General features: G+C 38.6%; 1 protein-coding gene across 1 annotated transcript in view; it reads left to right on the top strand.

Annotated features, from left to right (window-relative positions):
- The first annotated feature begins 937 nt into the window (after window positions 1–937).
- The window catches only part of TNFRSF25 (TNF receptor superfamily member 25), a 178922-nt gene continuing 157789 nt past the window's right edge, over window positions 938–22070 (top strand). Inside the window, exons 1-2 of the mRNA XM_044063581.1 lie at window positions 938–967; window positions 1671–1923. Of these exons, the coding sequence (XP_043919516.1) occupies window positions 938–967; window positions 1671–1923 (283 nt within the window). The remainder of the gene's footprint in view (window positions 968–1670; window positions 1924–22070) is intronic.

The following is a 22070-nucleotide window of genomic DNA, read 5'->3' as shown; positions in this document are numbered from 1 at the left end:
TTTCTAAAGTTAGATTAACTTGAAGTTCTAACTTTTGAGATGCTTCTGCACCATTCAGCCCAATCACAATTCTGTCTCTGTTTAGTTCATCTTTTATGCCATTTTAAGTTTATTGGTTCATAGGTGTTTATTAGGCTAATGACAACAAGGGCTCTTTTAAGCCTAGCCATGCATCCCAAATGTCTGACAATCTCTGGTACCCTTGATAAATGTAAGCATTGGTTTGAGGGAAGAAACATTTACAAGTAGGGGAACCATTTACAGGCTGCCTGTATCCGTTAGAGACATAGGTGACAACAGTTTTTAGCCCATTCATACAGTCGTTTTACAGAGGCTTTAACAGAATTACTTTTAGTTTGTAAACATCTGGAGAACCATGCCCTTTAATGAATTATATCTATTTTTGGCTCAAAATGTTCATCTAGTGATCACTGACTGATATGTAGCAACCAGGCCCACCATAAATGGAAGGAAGGCTTTCTCTTCAGGCCTCATAGAGTACAGAAAAGTAGTGACCTGGATTCATCTATTTGTTTATCTAATTTGGTTGCCACATGAAATCCTATGAAAATCTCTATCTAGGCAGGGCCAGCCAAATGGTTTTGTAAAGTAAAAATGGCTCTTATAAGTTAAATTTCATCATTAATGAAGAAATTTGGGTTTCTTGACCAGAAAGGTAAAATGAGGACTTTGTGAAGTAAAACAGCTTTTTGTCAGTAAAAAGATTCACTTTGCATTTGAGTAGTTTTGTAACTGGTAAGACTTTTTAGTTTTTCATTCTTTGAGAATGTCCCTGTTTGGTTACCATGTAATACTACATGCCAGCAGTCACCCAGTAATATTCACTGGAAGTCTTGAAATATCAGAATACCCCATTAGCTTAGCCAAACATATAATTTTTATTCTATGCAACATGACAGCTCAACAGGAATAATATATGGATGCTGTAGACATTGTACTGGACTATGTTAGTAATGTGTGAATTGAACCAAAGGATGAAGCTCATAACTTAAAAATTAGCATGTTTCCCCTGTACTTACCAATGACTCTATTCTTGGAGTAGAACCTGAAAGTTTACGGATACAAAGAGTGAAAATAAAGTTCTTTGTCAGAGATCTTGGGGTCACTATCTGTGATCTTGTTGTAAGGCACTCAGTAATGCTGGAGGACCTTGGAGTACAGACACTGGTCCTCTGAGATGAAATGAGTCAGTTGAGGTGCTTTGTACCTCTAGCATGAATGACTTCTGTGCTTTTGCCTTAGGAAGGACATCATGCACAGCCCGCCAAGAGGAGTCCCAGAACAGAGTGCCAGAGAGGGCATTGTTTGGAATTCCATGGGATGAGATAAGGACCTAGGCTGTGGTTAGAGAAATGTGGTCTGCCCTGCTGTGTTTGCTACTATCAGATTAAGCAGTTTAGAAAATGGATGGATGGATGGCATTTCTGTAAGCTGATTTTCATGAGCTGGGATACCTTGAACATCTCTTAAGTAATGAGGACCCCTATATGAGATGTAAATCTCTATGTAATTATTTACCATCAAGTGATGAGACAAAACTGTGCCTTATAAAGCAATGTACTGTAGAGATAATATTAGATGAAAGTGAGAAGTGAAAACTATTGCCAAGTGATACATGAAAATAACTTGTTTTCCTTTCCTATTTGTAGGCTCTGTTTCTAACGTTGAACCCAGGAAGTGGTTTGCAGTCATCTCATGAAATTCTGCAGTTGCCATTGCAAGCTGCCTGGAGTACAGAGAATACCACAAGAAGCTGGGTCACAGAAAACCTGGTATTTGGGAGAATATTGAATATGCTACAAGAAAGGCGCCTTTACAAGAGAAATACCTTTAACTACAGCTGTGCAGGTGATGAATACTGGGACAAGACAAAGAGACATTGCTGTAAGAAGTGTGAGCCAGGTTAGTATCGAATGGGTGGGGATAAGATCTAGTCTTTAAAAACAAAATGAAGCTGCATTTAATATAACATGGCACATGTAACACAGAACAGTGGGACTAAGTATTTGACAGCATCTCACATTCATGGATAAAACAGTGCTTACAAATGTATAAGATCCACCCTACATTGATCGATTACATTACACTGACCATGAAACATTGGCAAACACTTTATGGGTAAGCCATGATAAAGGACAAATTATTATCTCAGGGATAAAAAAGTTCAAAGGGAGATTGTGACACTGCCAGCCCAGCTATCTGTAATTTTGTAAATAATATATATATAAATATGAACCTAATTCTATGTCATTTGTGAATATTAATATGATTTATACAGAACTGTACTGTGTCATTTGTGAATATTGATATGATTTATACAGAAATGTATGTTATGTACTGAACTTCAAGAATGTAACCACAGCATAACCTGCTGGAACACAGAAGATTAACTTACAAAACATCAAGAAAATAAGTTGAAACTAAGTGCTTTATGATGTGCTCTGAAGGTTAATGAAGCAAAGAGACAGGATGTCTAGAGCTAGAAGTTTTTTCTACTGTCTTGAAACAGAAATAATTACTAGGATTCAAATGTAAAAGCATTTTATTGTTTTACGACTTCCAAGTTCTGCAAACTTCTGAGATATGTACTTCTAACACAGAGATGTTAATTTCTGTTAGCCTGGGAACTGAAGGCAGGTGACAAGAGTGATATCATCCAAGCTGACCCAGCAGTAATGTTTGATATTAATTTAAGAACTATCTCAGAAAGAGACTTTGCATTTTGTATCTTGTCTTGGACCTAGAAACATCCATCATCAGCACTTCTGCCTGCATGTTGTCTGTAAGTAAGACATAGGGCATAGTATCTCTCTTAGATATAGATGGGAATATAATAAAGATTAGTTTAGATGTTATCTGTATTTATCTGAGACTGTCCTGCAATGTTGTTTTAAAATATTTACTGTGATTTTGAACTCTGAAGTAACAACGTTGATTGAGTATTGTCTTGTTCTTTTATTATTTATTATTAAATATATTTAAATCTATCTTTGTGGCTGATATTTGTGAGACATATTTAAGCTGTTAGAATACTTGCATATGTATTTGGTGACACTTTACAGGCCACTCTTAATAGCCTGGTGCTTGGTCAAAAACTACCATTTGGATAACAGTAACATTACACAGTAGGATTGGTCACCTTTGTAAGGGCCTTATAGTGGTTGATAAGTAGGGGTTGGTGGCAGTGATAACTACCTTATAGTCTAGGCAGAAGGGAGCATAGCTAGTAAACCTGTGCCAGCCTTCCCCAGGTGTGTGTGTTTGTATATAAGTCAAATCTCAAAGTGTGTGTGTGTGTGTGTGTGTGTGTGTGTGTGTGTGTGTGTGTGTGTGTGTGTGTGTGTGTGTGTGTGTGTGTGTGTGTGTCTGTGTGTGTGTGTCAGCTACTTGGGCAAGGACATGAAGCACTGTTTGGACAGAGAGGGTGCTGGAGGTCTTGGCTTGACCCCTCAGTTGAGATTGTAACCCTATACTGTGCCAGTGGGGAGTCTTACTGGGGATTTGGAGAAAGAGGCAGAAACCAGCCCCAGACTGACTGTGATATATGTGTGCTCTTAAGGGAAATTGTACATTACTATGCATGTACTTGTCATTCTCCCATTGTGTATGTCCCTCACTGTTGCCAGTGGTGAGGATTGAGGCTCCTTAATTACTGGGCCAGTGCAGGGCATCACATGAATATTCCAGGGTGACCCTTTGGCACTGCTGCTATTTTGTCTTGCCCTTAACACATTAAGGTGTCTACTTAACAGATTAGATCATGGTTACAGTTTGGCTCCCAGAAAATATTTTTCATCTTCTTTTTGTGGATGTTTAAAACTGTATAGTTCATCATATGAGGAAATGGAAAATCTTCTCAGATGATATAAGAATGTTATTTGGTCTTGATAAATGTGCAAAAGTGACTTTTAAAGCAGGAAAGCTGCAGTACCAAAAAATATCTGTCTGGGACAGGAATGTGATATAAAAGAACATGAGCAAGAGGAGTATATAAATATTTGGAAATTGATGACAGCTCAAACATAAAACATGAACAAATGCAAATAAAACTTAGTAAGGAGTATTTCAGAAGACTAAAATTTATACTGAAAACAGCTCTGACATCTAGAAACAAATCCTGCACTATAAACCAATTTGCTTTTTATGTTCTAACTTACAATTTTGGGGTGATTGACTGACCCCAAAATGTATTGGATCAACTGGACAGGATAACAAGAAAATGCTTCATGCTTATCAAATGATTTATAAAAATCAGTAAATATCAAGATTATATATTGCCATTTCTGAAGGAGGTATGGGCCTCCTCGGAATTCATTACATGCATAGATCTGCAGTAGTAGATCTGCATAGATATCTGCTGACCTCACAAGATCTTAACATAGTGAAAGTTTTAAAACATGAAGAGAACAAGTCTAAGATGACTTCCCTGCTTAGTTTAGCAGAATTTTGTCATCAAGCAGCAAAGGAAATCAAACCAGAAATAGATAAAAATCAGGCAGCAAGTGAATGTGCCAAAAAACAAAAGAAAGAATATAAGGTGAAAAATCAGATGAGAAGGCAAGAAATGTGGAAAATGCATGCATATAGTTGCAAGTACAGAATACTCCTGGAACATGTTGATCAAGATCTAACACAGGAATGGTTAAGGAGAGGTAAATTTGAGTCGAAAGATGAAATGTTAATATTGGAGGACCAGGATAGTGGACTAGATATGCATCTGGTTTACAAAGTCCTTTGAACATGACAGAGAAACAGACAAATTCAGATTTTGTAAAACAGAATTGGAAACAGTCGCACGTCTTTTTGCTGGGTATGATATACTAATGGCAGAAGGCCTGAATGCTGAAAGGCATAATAATGTGACAAGACTGTTACACTGGGGATTGTGCAAACATTTATAATATTGAAGTAGCTGAGAAGCATTGGAAACACAAGCCACAAAGCATTATAGAAAATTATGATGTTTATATCACATGGGATTACCCATTACCAACAGTTCAAAAAATAAATACAAAAAAAAAAAACAGATATGGTAGTTCATGAAAAGAAGACAAAAGTAGCATTGATCATTGAAATTGCTAAACCCAGTGATTACAGTGTCTTACATACAGAGACACAAAGTCATAAAATACCAGGATTTGCAGGCAGTAATGATAACAATGTGGAAGAAGGATACCCAGACTGTTCCAATAGTAGTAGGAGCACTGGATCTCATAAAAAAAGAATTTATAGTTGTATTTAGTTATGTTACAGATACATGTAACCCCATATGAATCACAGAGGGAGTGAATTCTGGGCATATTGCGAGTGCTGCAAAGAGCACTTCTGATTAACATCAAAGACTGAAACAATACTAGTCTCATGAATTTTAATCATACTTTGACCTAGGAACGGGGTCCATTCCTGTCATGGTCTTAGAAACCTAAAAGACTTGGAGATATTAAAAAGTGAGGGAAGCTCATGTGATAGATGACTATGTCTTTCTCTTGCCCCTGTAAAGTTAGCCATGTGAGTCCCCAGTTTGATAAATCTGGTTGATGTACATGCTTTCGACATGAAATTCACCAAATCTTGCATCACACTGACCCCAAGTCACTAAAAGAACACTTCTCAACTGAAGACTGCTTCTGAGTATTGATGTAAAAGTGAGTTTCCCTTTGAATAGTGTTGTGTAACATGGCATTAAGGTGTATGGTCATCACCTGTCCAGATTTTTTTTCTGACAGTCAGGAAATCAAGTTCTCTGTCAGGAAATACAGTTCTGATGAGTGCTTATCTAGTTTTCTGAGTCACTGTGGAAGCCTGCACATTTCTAAAGTACACTGTTCCAGACTGTTTACTGTACCACTTGGATTTCCTATTTGCACTTAAATCATGCCTTACTCTTTTGCTTGATGCAACTGTCATCCTGGGAGGTGTAAAACATGACTATTAGCAAGCAATTATTTATTAGACTGATCCAAAGGAATATTTCATTTGCAGTATCTCAGCATAAGTACACAAAGTCTAAAAAGTCGTGGTGCTTCTTTTTTTCTTAGCAAAAGTAAAATTTTGGATCTGTCCTCCATTTTCACTTTGTTCTTTGTGGTAAAATTACATATGCTTTTTTGTCTTCGGTATAAATATTGCATGACTGGATTCAAGAAAATTGTAAAGTGCACATTGTTATAAAACAGTGCACAAATATTTCTCATTCTTGTTCCTGACTTTATTTCCTCAGTATGACTTTTAGACCACCTAGTGTTGAACAATAGTGGCTGGGAACTTAAATTTACCAGAAACAGAATGGAAGAATATCGATTCAACATTAGTAATGAAAGTATTCACAAACATATGTTCAGGAACAATTGCTTCAGACTAAAAAAAAAAGAAGTACCAGGGAACGGAACATACTAGACATTGTTTGTGTTCCTAAAGAGATTACTGTTATATCACAGATTCATAGATTCATATTCATACATTCGTAGGTGTGTACTAGGTTAATGCCTACAAGGGCCTTTTCACGTCGAGTTTTACCATCATTGATGTGCAGTGATCATAGGATTATAAAAGTTAATTTGTTGCTAGATAATTCAGCAAAACTGAAATCTAAACCAATGCGCAGAAGATTAATTACAATGATATGGGAGCAAAATGGTCACTATGTAAAACTGATTGGAGTGATGCATTCAGTGGAAATAAAAACTGCAGAAGGAATGTGAAAAGTTTTGAAAGAGAAATTGTTTGAGTGCAAAAAAATAAAAAAAATGTTTAGCATCAACATCTAGGCATACAACACCAGGGTGATATACTTCCATAAGAACAAGATACCTGATTAAGGTGAGAGACAAAAATATAAGAAATGGAAAAGAGGTTGAACTACAACTTTGAAAACTGAAATCAACAAGCTGAACAAACAAATTAAGCATAGTGTGAGACAAGATCAAGAAAAAATTTGAAGAAAATGTATATAAAGATATTAATCATAGTAGGAAACTATTGTATAAATACATAAGATGTGAAAGGAACAATGACATATAAATTGATAAAAACTGTATGTAGATTCTAAAGTTTATTTTTAGACACAACAGATTATAGATATATTAAGAAAATAGTGACATCCAGGTAACATCAGATACTGAAATCAGATTATATTGAAAAATAATTATGCAAACTAGATCCAAACAAAGCACAGGGAGGAGACGGAATTAGTAATAATGACTTCAGCAAGAACGTATAGTACCATTATATTTATTATTTACTAGGTTGTATAAATATGGGAGATTCCTCAAGATTGGAGACATGCACTTATTAAACTTGTCTTTAAGGGAAAGGGGAGTAGGACAAACCCAGAGTCATACAGACCCTTAAGTCTACTTTCATGCTGTGGAAAAATAATGTAGAAGGTAATATTGGAAAAGTTATTGTCAGAACTGGAAGGGATGGAACTTGAAACCATATATCAGAATGCATATGTTGAAAATAGATCGATTACCACCTGTAACTCGATGTTCTATAACAATATTATAATAGCCACAAATGAAAAATTGTGCTGTGATGTAATTTCTATAGATTTAACTTCAGCATCTGACAAGGTGATGCACAAAACACTGATCAATAAATTAGAACAACTAGGTATTGATGTATTCTTGTTAAGATGGATAGCTGCATGGCTTACAAATAGGACATGACATACAACAACTGGGCAGGTTAAATTTTTGGTTGCAGTCATGGTGCCCACAGGGCTCTGTCCTAGGACTATACTTGATTAGATTTTATCTTGCAGACCTATCTTGTTTATCTGAGGTGTTCTGCAGTCTGTGCAGATGACTTGAAATTGGGTAAACTGATTATGTGTGTTACAGATATGGCATGTATGCAAAAGAACTTGATTAAATTGAACATTTCAGCGCAGAAGAATAATATCCTTAATCAATAACTCAATAATAGCTCAATAATCTTGAATCCTGCTACAACAAAATCACCAAGTTTGCTACTAATCGGCCTTACAAGACTCATCACTGCACTGCCCTCTCCCAGCTCAACTGGTTAAAACTCCCTAATCTTTTATCACACAACCAAATGACCATGGCCCACAAAATAATATACCAACCCAGTAACTGCCCCGCCCTCTCTAAGCTTGTTCAATCTAGTACCATTTCCTGGTCCCTCAGATCCTCCAACAAACTAATGCTAAAGACATCCTGCTTCCACAACTACCATGGTGACTCCCTTTACTCCCACAAAATAGCCAAATTGTGGAACTCTCTTCCACAGTCCATCACACAAAATCCTCATCACTATAGGTTCAAACTACTCCTACAAAATTACCTAGCTAAACATTGGTTTTGCTCCTGTCATTCACTAATTCTACTACCGCCAATACCTTAGCCTACTTTACCTCCAACTATACTCCCTTCAACTTTGCTCTAACTCTGCTGACCCATATCAGCTTGCACTCTGTTTTAATTTGTATGACAGAATTTATTATTTTTTTTTATTTTTATTTTTGATTTCAGACATTCTGTGCATAGCTAATAACTCCATACTTTACATCACTGTTAATATATACATACTGTCTCTGATTTTATTTTATTTTTTATTTTGTGCACACTTTGTACTTAGTATTTCTAACCTAGCAGTAGTCTTTGTAATTAATATTTCTGTTTAAGTTTACAGACCCTGTATACATGTACTATTGTTTGTATTCTATACTGTCTTCTGTATTTATTAATTATAATTAATTTATGTTACTGCTTGTGGAGCTTTTCTCCCCGGGCTTCCTCTGAAAATGGTCTTTTGGCCCAGTCGGACATAACCCAGTTAACAAATGTAATAAATAAATAAAATATGCTGATAAATACATCAAAAACTAAGCATATTATATTTAGGAAACATAAACTGAAAAGTGAATATTTAATACAACACATAGTGACTGAAACTGTAGATTAATTTAAGGACCCTGGTATATGGGTAGTTCCAGCTTTGAGTTTTTGTAATCATATCAACTAATTGACTAATGATAGCTATGGAACTATAGGTTGTATAAAAATATTTAAAAAGTCCGGGAAATCAGAAATTATGAAGTCATTGTTTGTTAATTACATTAGACCCAAACTTGAGTATGGAATAACAATATGAAAACCTTATAGGAATACAAGAATTAGTGAATTGGAAAGTGTACAGTGGAAATATACCAAAGGGCATCCATGGATGTGAAAATGTAAGTTATTATAAAATACTAAAATATTTGAACTTGTACAGTATCTCCTATAGATATTTAAGAGAAGATCTTATTCAGGTATATTGGGCATTTAGAGACAACTATCTCTGGGAATGTTTGGAATTATCAAAAAGTAGTACAGAAAGAAAGAAAAAATCCAGATGATATGACACACTGACTCGGGAACTTTAATAGAAACACATCAAATTAAGGTTAAGCACTTTCATCTGTTACAAATAGACATCATCAGAACCAAAACCCATGACAGTTAACTAGCTGTATAAATACTATTGATGTAATAAGCCACGCTTCCAAGTCATCCAATCCAAAAAGTAGTAGAGAATCATCAGACAACCTATACAGAAGTCCAAATGGAGGTAAAGTCATAAAATATCAGGATGTGCAGGCAGAAATAAGAGCAATGTGGAAGAAAGATACCCAGACAATAAAAAAGAACCTACAATCATACTTAGACATGTTGCCAGTACATGTAACTCCATACAAATTGCAGAAGGAGTCATTATTGGGCACATTGCAGGTACTGCAAAGAGCATTTCTGGCTGACATCAAAGATTGAAACAATACTAATTTCATGAATTTTAATCTTACTTTCACTTAGGAATGGGGTCCATTCCCATCATGGTATTAGAAACCCAAAAGACTTGGAAAAATTAAAAAAGATTTGGTAGGAATGAGAAGTGTATTAACTGGTTCTCTGACAGAGTAACTGATGCGTGGAACAAACTACCAAATTACATTAAGACAAGCAGTGGTTTAGATATTTTTTAAGAACAGCCTGGACACTTATTATGGGAACAAATATTTTAGTATATTGGCAGACTAGGAGAGCTTTAATGCCCATGTCTGAAATATTTGTATACATGTATGTATAGTTTCAACATACATGCCAGTTGAAGAACAATGAGGAATATTGCCTTTAAACATGTTGAGAATTTTTATATATGTATATGTTCACTTGTTGCATTTAACACATTTATTGTGTCATTTCTTATTTGCAATGGTGATGGACAGGTTGACAGACGAGATCAGACAGGAGACCCCGTGGACTATGATGTTTGCAGATGACATTGTGATCTGTAGTGAGAGTAGGGAACAGGTGGAGGAGACCCTGGAGAGGCGGAGATATGCTCTGGAGAGAAGAGGAATGAAGGTCAGCAGGACTAAGACAGAATATAGGTGTGTAAATGAGAGGGAGGATAGAGGAATGGTGAGGATGCAAGGAGTAGAGGTGGCGAAGGTGGATGAGTTTAAGTACTTGGGATCAACAGTTCAGAGTAATGGTGAGTGTGGAAGAGAGGTGAAGAAGAGAGTACAGGCAGGATGGAGTGGGTGGAGAAGAGTGTCAGGAGTGATTTGTGACAGACGAGTACCAGTAAGAGTGAAAGGGAAGGTCTACAAGAGGGTAGTGAGACCAGCTATGCTATATGGGTTGGAGACAGTGACATTGACAAAAAGGCAGGAGTCAGAGCTTGACGTGGCAGAGTTGAAGATGTTAGGATTTGCACTGGGTGTGATGAGGATAGACAGGATTAGAAATAAGTATATTAGAGGGTCAGCCCAGGTTGGAAGATTTGGAGATAAAGTCAGAGAGGCAAGATTACGTTGGTTTGGACATGTTCTGAGGAGGGATGCAGAGTATATTGGGAAAAAGATGCTAAGGATGAAGCTGCCAGGTAACAGGAAAAGAGGAAGGCCTAAGATAAGGTTTATGGATGTGGTGAGAGAGGACATGCAGGTGGTTGGTGTGACATAGCAAGATGCAGAGGACAGGAAGAAATGGAGACAGTTGATCTGCTGTGGCGACCTCTAATGGGAGCAGCTGAAAGAAGAAGAAGAAGATTGTTTCATCAAGACTATTGTTAGAATGACTATAAACTGTGAAAGAAAAGCAATGCACATTTACTTGCTGAAATGGGTGGGGCAATGGGTTAGCCAAAGGTGGGACTTAGGATCATAGGATCATAGGAAGCTACTAGGCTAATGACCTTAGGGCCCTTACAAGCCTAACCAAGTTCTACCCTTATTTCAATGATCAGCATGAATTGCCCCTGTCCAAGAGAGACACAGGTAGAACCCCAGGGTTGAAATAATAGTTACCCATCCAGTTGTCCAGATTGCATTTGAAGAGGGCCAATGAGGTGCTCTGTTTGACATGAAGTGGGAGTCCATTCCAAAGGTGTGTTGACCTCTGGGAGACAAATCTGTCCCTCCAGCAGGTTCTATTAATGTCACATACCAGGTTAAGATCTTTAGAGTGAGTAACCTATTTGACTTGCGGATATGCAGCGTTTCCAATAAAGCAGGGTCATAGATTGCCTTATATGCAAGGCAGAGATTGCCTCTGAGTAGTCTGTATGAAACGCAATAAGGTGACAGTGATTTCAGATGATCCACATTGGACAAATGCTCAAGACCTTGAATTTTCCTTGTGAGGAACCTTTGCTGTCTCTCCATTTGCTGCATGTGCTTGGAAGGGTACATACCAAAAGGGGCGTTGTAATCAATTATTGGCCTGATGAGGGAAAAGTAACGGTTATAACTTCTTTTTTTCTGGATGCAATACCCTTACTTATGAGATGAGCAATACAGAATGCCTGTCTTACCACTGTGGAGACATTGTGATCAAAGGTAAGGTTACTGTCAACCTGTGTGCCCAGGTCTCTCACCACTGAGTGTGTACTTAGGGTGTTGTTATTGATGTGGTAATTAGCAAGAACATTGCACTTACTGAAAGGGATGATAATACATTTTTTGCATTGAGTTTAAGGCCATGACTTTGGAACCAATCATTTGTTTGTGTAAGACCCTCTTGTAGGATGTTGACATCATTTGGAGATTCTATGAGCACTCCCAGTTTGCAGTCATCAGCAAACTTTGTCAGCCACAAACCTTTAGTTTTAGCTTGTACTTCAGAGAAATAGATTCCAAACACTAGAGGTCCCAGGACTGATTCCTGTAGAACACCACTGGTTACAGGTCTGCTGTTGGAGATGGATTCCCCTATTTTGACTACATGGGTTCTATCAGTGAGCCAGTTAGTGAACCATCTAATGATGTAAGGGTTGATACCTAGCTGGGTGTGTTTGTCAATGAAGCCTGAGTGGAGGATAGTGTCAAAAGTCTTGGCTAAGTCTAGGTAGGCTGTGTGTACAGATTTCCCCTCATACAGTGCCTTGGTGAGTGTCTCAAAGAAGTCCACCATGTTTACAGACATGATCTCCCTTTGACAAATCCAAACTGAGTAGGGTCAAGTGTTTGGAGATTACCTATATCTTTGTTGATAAGGTCCATGATGATTCGCTCCATGGCCTTGCAGATAAGGCTAGTCAGGCTAATAGGTCTATAGTTCCCAGGGTCAGTGGAAGCACCACATTTGTCAAGGAGATAACAGTAGCCATTTTCTAATCAGCTGGGACATAGCCACAGCTTAGAATATGATTGAAAAGAGTACATAGTGGTGCTGTTTATTCTTGTCTGAGCCCGTGTAAGATGCAACCTGGGATGTTATCAGGTCCCATAGATGCTGTGTTTTTGGCCTTAGAGAGGACATTTATGACCTTCTCTTTAGAGATACAAGGTAGAGAACAGGTGGTAGGAATGTCATTGGCTACTTGTGGCTGGGACAGGTGAGTGAAGTTTTCACAGAACCTGTCGGCTAACAGGTTAGCTATGTCCACAGGCTCAGTATATGTGGTATTATTAACTACTAGTTTAGCACAAATCTGGGCCTTTCATTTTAGGTTATGGATGTAACTAAAGAATGCCTTGTGGTTGTCCTTAATTGAAGAAACTCATTTGTATTCATAGTTTGCTTTGGAGGACTTCAGAAGAAGTTTTATTTGCTTGTTTAAGCTGAGGAGGGAGTGTTTCCAGTTTATGGCTCGCTTCCTCTTTCTCTTAGACAGCAATTTCTTCCTCTTATTGTAAGCCTGTTAATGGCAGTTGTTCACCAGGCAGGTTTGCTCTTCTTTGAGGAGCTTGTTTTGATCCTATTGGGTATGGCCGAGTCAATGCAGTTATACAGGTGTTTGTATAAAGCACTGGTGTAGAACTCTGTGTAGTTGCCAGTTTCATTTGAGGGGAGAGGTACAGTAAAGCTATTTATACCATTCTGTAAGAGGTTATAATCTGCTTTGGAGAAGTTTTTTCTTTTAGTTGCTGCTGAAGGGGGAAGGTGACGGGTGTGATAGTTACTTCGAATGAGACTGATTTGTGGTCATATCTCACTAGAGAAGACCTCACAGTAGGGGGTGTTACAGTGGTCCTCCATACTGGTAAGCACCAGATCCAGAATGTTGCCACCCCTTGTAAGGGTGTCAACTAGCTGATCCAGTGCATTAGAGTTAAAGTCGAGGAACCTTTGGGCAAGTGAGTTAGAGTGCAAGTAATTTACCCAGTCAATGGATGGGTAGTTAAAGTCACCCAAAACCTGGGTGTTCAGGTGTATCTAGATAGATTCAAGTAGATCTAAATAGGCAGAATGGGTATCCTGATTCATGGAGGGAATCCTGTAGCTGGTAATGACTTGAATAGGTGTCCTATCAACAGTTAATTGCACCTGAAGTATCTCCAGGGAATCATATTGTTTAACCAATCTGGAGGTGTGTTTATCTTTAATGAATATTGATACACCACCTCCTTTAGTTTTCACACCTTCAGTTTGTGGTCTAAAACGTGTGGAAGGAGGTGTAGTCTGGTATGGTTGGGGTGGTCTCCACAGCCTTGAACAGGTCTCCGTGACTGCACAAGTGTCTAAGTCTTCCAAGGTGAGGACTGCTTCCAGTGAGTGCAGCTCCATGTTAAGACTTGTTTTTAGATGGAGTTTTTATGTTGGGAATTTTGTTCTTAAGACACTGCCTAAAAATGGCACTATGGGGGTGGCAAGAGCCTTAGCCAGTAGCTGAAATCCCAGGGATGACAGATTAAGACCATCTGTGGCAAAGCATCGAGGTCAGTCAGTCATGTCATCCCAGCTGGCAGATACTGTATCCACTTAGAATGACACCAGAAATTAAGCCAATTATTGAAGTCAATCATTTTCTGTTTGTATAATCTTAGGTGAAGGTAAAATGCTCCTCAAGGCTAGGGACATACCTGCCTGAGACACATAGTCCGAGATCTCAATTCATGTCTCTCTTCATATAGTTCAGAGAGGTGTGTCTCAAGTCATTCACACCAACATGGACTATTACAGAGTCATAACAGTACCTGGTTTTGAGAGACTTGATTGAATGCATGTGTGATATGGCAGATCCTGGCACCTGATGGACAGCTGACTGTGACCTTCTACTTATCCAGCCTGATGAGAGGGACATCTGTGTGTCTCACGACAGAATCACCTATGACTAATATGTTTGAGTTTGGGTTTTGCCTTAAGGGGTGGATGGGTGAGACACTGGTATAACAGCTGTTATGTGTATTTTGTTCTACAAAGGAAGCATTATGTGTAGTGTGCTTGTGTTTGTATTTGGAAAGTCTCTGGTGTTTAGGTATGTTTCTGGTGAGAACTTCCACATATGTAGGTATGTGTGATGTGGGTTTGAGTGTAGTAGGAGGTAAGTATACTGTATCGCATGTTAGACACCATTCTTTAATGTGCTGCTTTCTTATTCTATGAAGATTACAACAGCAACAGGTTTCTAGGAACTGTAGAAGAATAACCATTCAACACGGCTGAATCCAATGAAGTAGCAGTTCCAAAGTTTAATAAAACAGCAGAAAAATGCTGAATAAAACAGTATAAAGAATGTTAAAAACATCCAAGAAAAAGACAAGCAGTTTCACAGCTATCCAGGTGCTTCTTCAGATCTCATATCTTGACTTTATCTTAACTGGTTATTCTTCAACTTGGATTGTTTGACTTGTGTTTAACCAGTCTTCATCCACCTGCCTTGGTTTGCCTTTCATCTTTCCTGGAAATGTTCTGGATAAAATGCATTTTAAGTGTAACATGCTATTTTTAGGTTGTTCTTGATGTTTGGCTAGGTTAAGATCTCTGTATTAATACACAAATTCAAAAGTAAAAATCATTTCCTGTAACTAACCCATTGGTGGATCATAACAGGAGGTGAAACGGTTGGTCACCCAGGACCCACAGCTCCACAGAGTCCCATGACCAGCCAATGAAATAATTAAAAGCATTTTGGTTAGCTTTTGTGCCAAAGATAACAATCACATCCTTTGTGTGTCTACCATTTGTGCATGCGCAGCATAAGCAGTTGCTACTACTTTATTTAGTTAGTTTTATATTTACTTTCTTTAAACTAAATAAATGAATATTCTGATCTCTGGCAATCTTCTGCACAGTATAGCAGAGTGCTGATGATGGCTGCAATAACGAGGTGAGTTTTTTTTTTTTTTAACATGACAGGCAACCAGATATAGCAATACCAACAACTGCAGTCCATGGACGACTGCACCATAACCCTCAGCTTTTCTTGATTTTCGAAAATGGCCTTGGTTTTGCCTCATATTTTTGCCCCATCCCTCATAAAATGTTTGTTTTGTAGGTAAATCACAGTAGGTTGCAGATAATCCAAACTACTATACATTATAGTTTCATACTTCTTATTATTCAAAAGCGGTAGTGGTGCTGCGGTAGCATTGTCGCCTCCCAGTAAGACGTCCTGTTCGATTCTCAGCTAAAGCATCTTCTGTGTGGAGACATGCGTGAATGGGCGTACCTTCGTTGAAGGTTGTACGTCAGGGCTGGCAACTCGGTACGTAAAAATCTGCTGCCAATCATTAGCAGACCGTAGTTCCACTGTGGCGACCCCTAACCGGGAAAACCCGAAAGATACAACAACTTATTATTATTCAGAAATGCATGTTGATGTAAAACATGTAGCTCAGTGAAATTTATTAAATTGCAGTAATATTTAAAATATGTCCTTAATTACATTTGATTTCACCCATGATTCCTAAGTAGTGCAAAGAGGACTTGGGGAGGGAGCATAGTTTTTTTCATTTCATTCCATAGCACCACCACTACCTTACTCTCTTTTACTAACACTATCCTTCAGCATAAAAACAATGGCTATCTCTCCTCTGCTACTTGCCTAGACCTATCTAAAGCATTTGACATGGTCCCACACAAACAACTCATCTCTGTCCTCAATAACCTATCCTTCTACCAATCAGTCACCAACTGGTTTCAGAGTTACCTGTCTGACTGCCAACAATCCATTGTATGGCAGAATGACATATCTCCCCAACTACCTGTCTCCATAGGGGTTCCCCAAGGATCCATTCTTGGACCCCTACTCTTCTCTGTTTTCACCAATAATCTAGCCTCTGCCACCAAACATGGCACACTCATACAATATGCAGATGACTCAACCATCATCTGCTCAGCCCAGTCCCTACCCAAACTGCAAAAAGTCACACAGGAAGCCTTTTCCTCTGTTGAAACTTGGTTATCCGATGCCCAATGAATACTCAACCCAAACAAAACTAAACTACTCATCTTCCAACCCACCAAACATACTCAAAACAACTCTCACTTTAACATCACAGCAAAAGACAACACCACTATATACCCAACTGAACACACCAAATTGTTAGGAGTGGAAATAGACAATAAACTAAAATTTGACATTCACATATCCATGACCATAAAAAAGTCCACAAAAAACTAGGAGCATTATACAGAAATAAGCAACTTCTCACCAAAGCAGCAAAGATTTCAGTAGCAAATTCCCACCTTATCTCCACCCTACTTTATGCCTCTCCAATATATACCAACTTAAGCAATGCGATCTAAACAAGCTAGAGACCTGCTACAACAAAATCGCCAAATTCGCCACAAGGGCATCCTACCATAGTCACCACTGTCTCTCACTTGCTGAACTGGGCTGGCTTGAACTCCCTCACCTCCTTCAATGGTATCAACTATCACTCACCCACAAACTAGTAAACCATCCACTAAATGTCCCATCCCTCCAGAATCTACTCCAACCCTATCGCACCACCAGACCACTAAGATCCAGCAACAAAAATCACTTGCAGATCATTAAAGCCAATAACTCTGCTGGTGAAGCACTATTCTCTTGCGCCATAGCCAAATTATGGAACTCCCTACCACCCACAATTACCTCCGTACCATCATGCACCCACTTCAAAACTTTACTAAAAGCGCACCTAAAAACATGCTGGCTATGCCCTTGCAACTCCCACTCTAATATCACCCACCCCATCCAACCTCTACCTTTCTTTCCACCCCACTAACTACCTTGATTATAGCAAGCTCAGATGCTCATAAGCCTAGTACTTTTTATACAGCAGGAACGTCTTATTGTAACATATGTAGGCCCTAGGCCTATACAAGCCTAGCCATAACAATTCCCTGGATATTTCTTCCCACAATATTTACTTCCCTGGACCCCTGTCTAGCAGGGTGACTGAACGTGATCCCCAGGGTGAATTTCCCATCTCCCATCCAATCATCAAGGTTCCTTTTGAAGAGGGCCAAGGAGGCACTCTGCTTGACATGTATGGGCAGTCTATTTCAGAGTATGGGGAGTCTCTGGTTCAAGAACCTATCCCTCCAGCATGTTTTGTTCATTGTGATGACAAGGTTTAAATCCCTGGAATGTGTGGCTCTGAGGGATTGGGATTTCTTTAAGTGGAGCATGTCCAACAGCTCAGGGTTTGACATGATCTTGTATGTTAAGCAAAGATTGTCTCTGAGTAGACGATATGCCACAGAGTATAGTTTTTTTAGATGGTCAGCATAGGGCATCTGCTTTAGGCCTGTGATTCTTTTAGTGAGGTATTTCTGCAGCCTTTCCAGCTGTTGTAGATGTCTTGTGAGGTACATACCAAATGGGGCGTTGTACTCTATAATGGGTCTAATGAGGGATGTGTACAGTGGGACAATGACTTCCTTTTGTCTGGATGAAAAGCCCTTAGTGATGAGGTGTGCCACATAGAAGGATTTCCTGACTGTTGTGGCAATGTGGTTATTGAAGGTGAGACCACTGTCCTAAGTCTGTCATCACACTTTTGGTGTTTAGTGTACTGCCACCTATGTGGTAATTCATGGGTACATGGTTTTTCCCAAAGGAGATAACTATACATTTCTTGGCATTACGCTTGAGCCCATGGCTCTGACACCAAGCATCTGTTTCTGTAAGGCCCTTTTGTAGAATATCCACATAATTTGGGGATTCAATAATGGCTCCCAGTTTGCAGTCATCTGCAAACTTTGTTAGCCAGAGTCCCTTAGTGTTGACCTGTACTTCAGAGAAGTAGATGCCAAACAAGAGCAGTCCCAGGACTGAACTCTGAGGTACTCCACTTGTCGCTTGTCTGGAGCTGGATTTGGAGTCGGCTGCTTTTACAGTCTGGGTTTTGTCAGTAAGCCAGTTGGCAACCCATTGAGTGGTGTAGAGATTTATGCCCAGCTTAGTAAGTTTATCTATGATTCCAGAGTGGGAGATGGTGTTGAACGCATTGGTGAGGTCCAGATAGGCTGTATGGACTGCCTTACCCTCGTCCACAGCTCTGGAGACTGATTCAAAGAAGTCAATCAGGTTCAGGAGACAAGATCGGCCCTTCACAAACCCAAACTGGGTGGGGTCCAGTGTTTGAAAGTTGCCAGTGTCTTTGTTTATAAGTTCCGTGATAATGCGTTCCATGCCTTTGCAGATCAGGCTCATCAGACTGATGGGACAGTAGTTCCTGGGTTCCAAGGTGGATCCCCCCTTGTGGAGTGGGATAACTGTAGCTGTGTGCCACTCAGTGGGCATGAAGCCTGAGGTGAGGCTATGATTAAACATGACACTCAGTTGAGGTGCCAGTTCATCATCCTCAGAGATGGCAATATGCTGCTCAATGCAAGGTTCATTTGCCCGACAATTAGAAAAAGGCAAATAAAAGGTATATGTACTTTTCCCCACAGTAGTGCAATCCTGGAGTTAGAATATATAGTTAGGGGAGTGTGGGGGGGGTGAAGCCCCCCACCTACTTTGGTTTTAGTGAACAATAAAACACCAAATTGGGCAATATAAAACCAAATTACCCCTCCCGACTATATATTCTAACCCCAGGATCGCACTACTGTGGGGAAAAGAACATATACCTTTTATTTGCCTTTTTCTAATTGTCAGGCAAATGAACTGTCGGGCAAATGAACTGTCAGGCAATTGGGCTGCCTGAAAATTCTGTTGGGCAAATGAACTGTCAGGCAAATAAAGGTGATCCCTAACCGACATTTGCAACAGTCGGAATGCCCACAAAGGTGAATTCAAGAGATGAATACCCTGTCCTACTCTGATTGCCTAAAGGCTCTGTCTCTTATTCAATCTCCTACAAGCTGCTGAGAGGGGAGCTTTGCCTGACTTACAGGACTTCCTCAGACCCAGTTCTGATGGATCTGTTGTACATGTGCAAAACAAACAGCACCAGCAACACTAGATCCAGAGATCTGAACTTTGCTTGTGACATGAACAGAATGGAGAGACAGATATGTGTCCCAAAAGATCCTCGCACAATGGAACAGCCTCCCTATCCATATAAAACAGAGTTCATCCTTGACCCTTTTTAACTGAAACCTTGACAAATGCATGGGAAATCATAAATTCACCCCTAGTCTGTCCCGCATGTCCCACATGGAAAGAGGATGTCAATAAGAAAAATATTATCCTAACTAACACCCCCCTCAAATCCTTTGTTACCTCCCTACTGACATGCCCCCCATAGAGGCACTCAGGCACCCATGATACTCAGTTCTCAAATGGTTTAGGATGGCTGGCTAGGCTTGTAAGGGCCCTAGGGGTTGTTAACTTAGTAACAGCCTATGAACTTATGTAGATCATGTTATGTTGGAAAAATCACCTAACTTTGGAACTTTCATATCACTGAGTATTTAAGTGACATTTATTCCAAAGAAAAAATAATACATTATGCAAGCATATTAAGGCATATTCTTCTGCTGTCTCTGTTTTCATGTTTTTATTGGAGTGGCTACAATTTTTAAATATGAATATAATACATTAGGATAGACTGTTACTGGATTAGAAAGAAAGTAGTGGATAGTAAATGCAAGTGCATTTTTCAGCCCAAGTTTAAAGTTTTAGTCTGTTGCCAAAGGGACACTTATTTTTTATTTGATTTTATTTATTACTTATTGATCAGATGTTGCTATTACTGTTTATTCAAAACGACATCAACTGAATACATAGCAAATAGTATTGGGATGTTATTTTACCATCTCAGCAAGGTGTGTTAAATTGTTAAAGTTATACTATAAAATATCCACCAGATGTCACTATTGTTGTTGCTGACATGATAGAAAACTCAAGCAATGGAAAAAAAAAACAGTGACAGACCTGTTATTTATTATTTATAAGCTATTCTATTGCTATATCTATGAAATTATTTAGTAAGTCTTTATATTATTGGATATTTATCACTGTATGTGTAATGTATATTGTCTGACAACACAGAGTAAAGAGTTGTTTCCTGTAGTCAAGGTCACACCGTTTGATGTATTATTCCACTTCTGTTTGCCTAGTGTGTGACTTTGTACCAATCACTTAACCAGACAGTGCTCTTGTTACCCCTGAAAAGGGACAGTTATGTCCAGTGGGCTTACCAGGTTAACCATGCATAACTATAAACATATATTACAATGTGCCTAAAAATACCCATTAATAAGAAAAACATTAAATATATTTATAGATACATATATGTATGCGTTTGTGTATGTCTGTGTATGCATGCATATGGAGAGACTGCACAATAATTAGAGCACTCATGTGACAGTGAATTTAATGTAGCTCTTGACTAGAGTAGAATGCTGGCACAGAGGAAGCTTTTAGGGTGAAAATAATTTGCAATTGTTGTACATGCTGTGCATCTCACAGTGAGGTAATTAATAAAGGACTGTAGTTTTTTACTCATGTACTAGATTTATTCTGCCTCTACTGTTCAGCTGGGATGTTATGGAATATGATATATGGCTTTAAGGATTCTATGTAATAATGCAATATTGGGCAAAGTTAAACCCGACATATCTACATATTTTTATTATACCTCAGTAATACAGTAAGAAGAAATAAAGGCACTGAAAGCACAGAATGGCCTATGAGAGATAGAAAGTTGTGAACCATGAAATTCAAATGGTTCTGTTTTTCTCTTACTATTGTCAGTACCTGATTTACATGCGACAAGTAAATTAGCAGCAAGAAGATAAATGCAAATCGGATTGAGTATGTTGTTTTTACACTAAGATACGTAAGCTAAAAATCCTGTGTAGGGCTACAGAGATTAGAGACTTTGCTTGGTAGGGATTTTGTCTGTAATGCTATGCTATGCTTTGACTGGGGGCAAAACAGCTGTAAGTGTGTTTCTTTACATTTTTCATTTATGCATATTAAGTATTTTTTTTCCCTCTTAAAGGAAATTTGTGAAGAAATGAGAGACATAGAATGCAGCTTAGACTCTTACAATACCTGTGTCTGATGAGACATGTAGCAACCTGAGATGTTGCATCCTTCAGAAAGAGAAAATATTTCTTAAAATAAAGCTGATTGATTGATTGATTGAATTGTTTATTTATGTATGTATGTACGTATGTATGTATTTATGTATTTATGCATTAAGCATATCATCTCCAAAGACACCACATTAATGTGTGTGTAGGGTTGCCACCTTATCAAATGGCCAAAGTGGAACACTTTTGGTATAAACATCAGATTTTACAGGCCGACACATACCCACGGTCAGTACAAAGGATAGAACTTTACTTTTATGCCTAAATAAAAGCTTATTCTTGTAGCATTTTAGTTGCTTATTCTGTTTCTTATTCTGTAGTACATTCTAA

The sequence above is a fragment of the Protopterus annectens genome, chromosome 2.part1 (assembly GCF_019279795.1).
Source record: "Protopterus annectens isolate FY-2018-M chromosome 2.part1, PAN1.0, whole genome shotgun sequence".
NCBI classification, from domain to species: domain Eukaryota; kingdom Metazoa; phylum Chordata; order Ceratodontiformes; family Protopteridae; genus Protopterus; species Protopterus annectens.
Note: the sequence above shows the minus strand (reverse complement) of the source record. Positions and strands in the feature narration are given on the sequence as shown.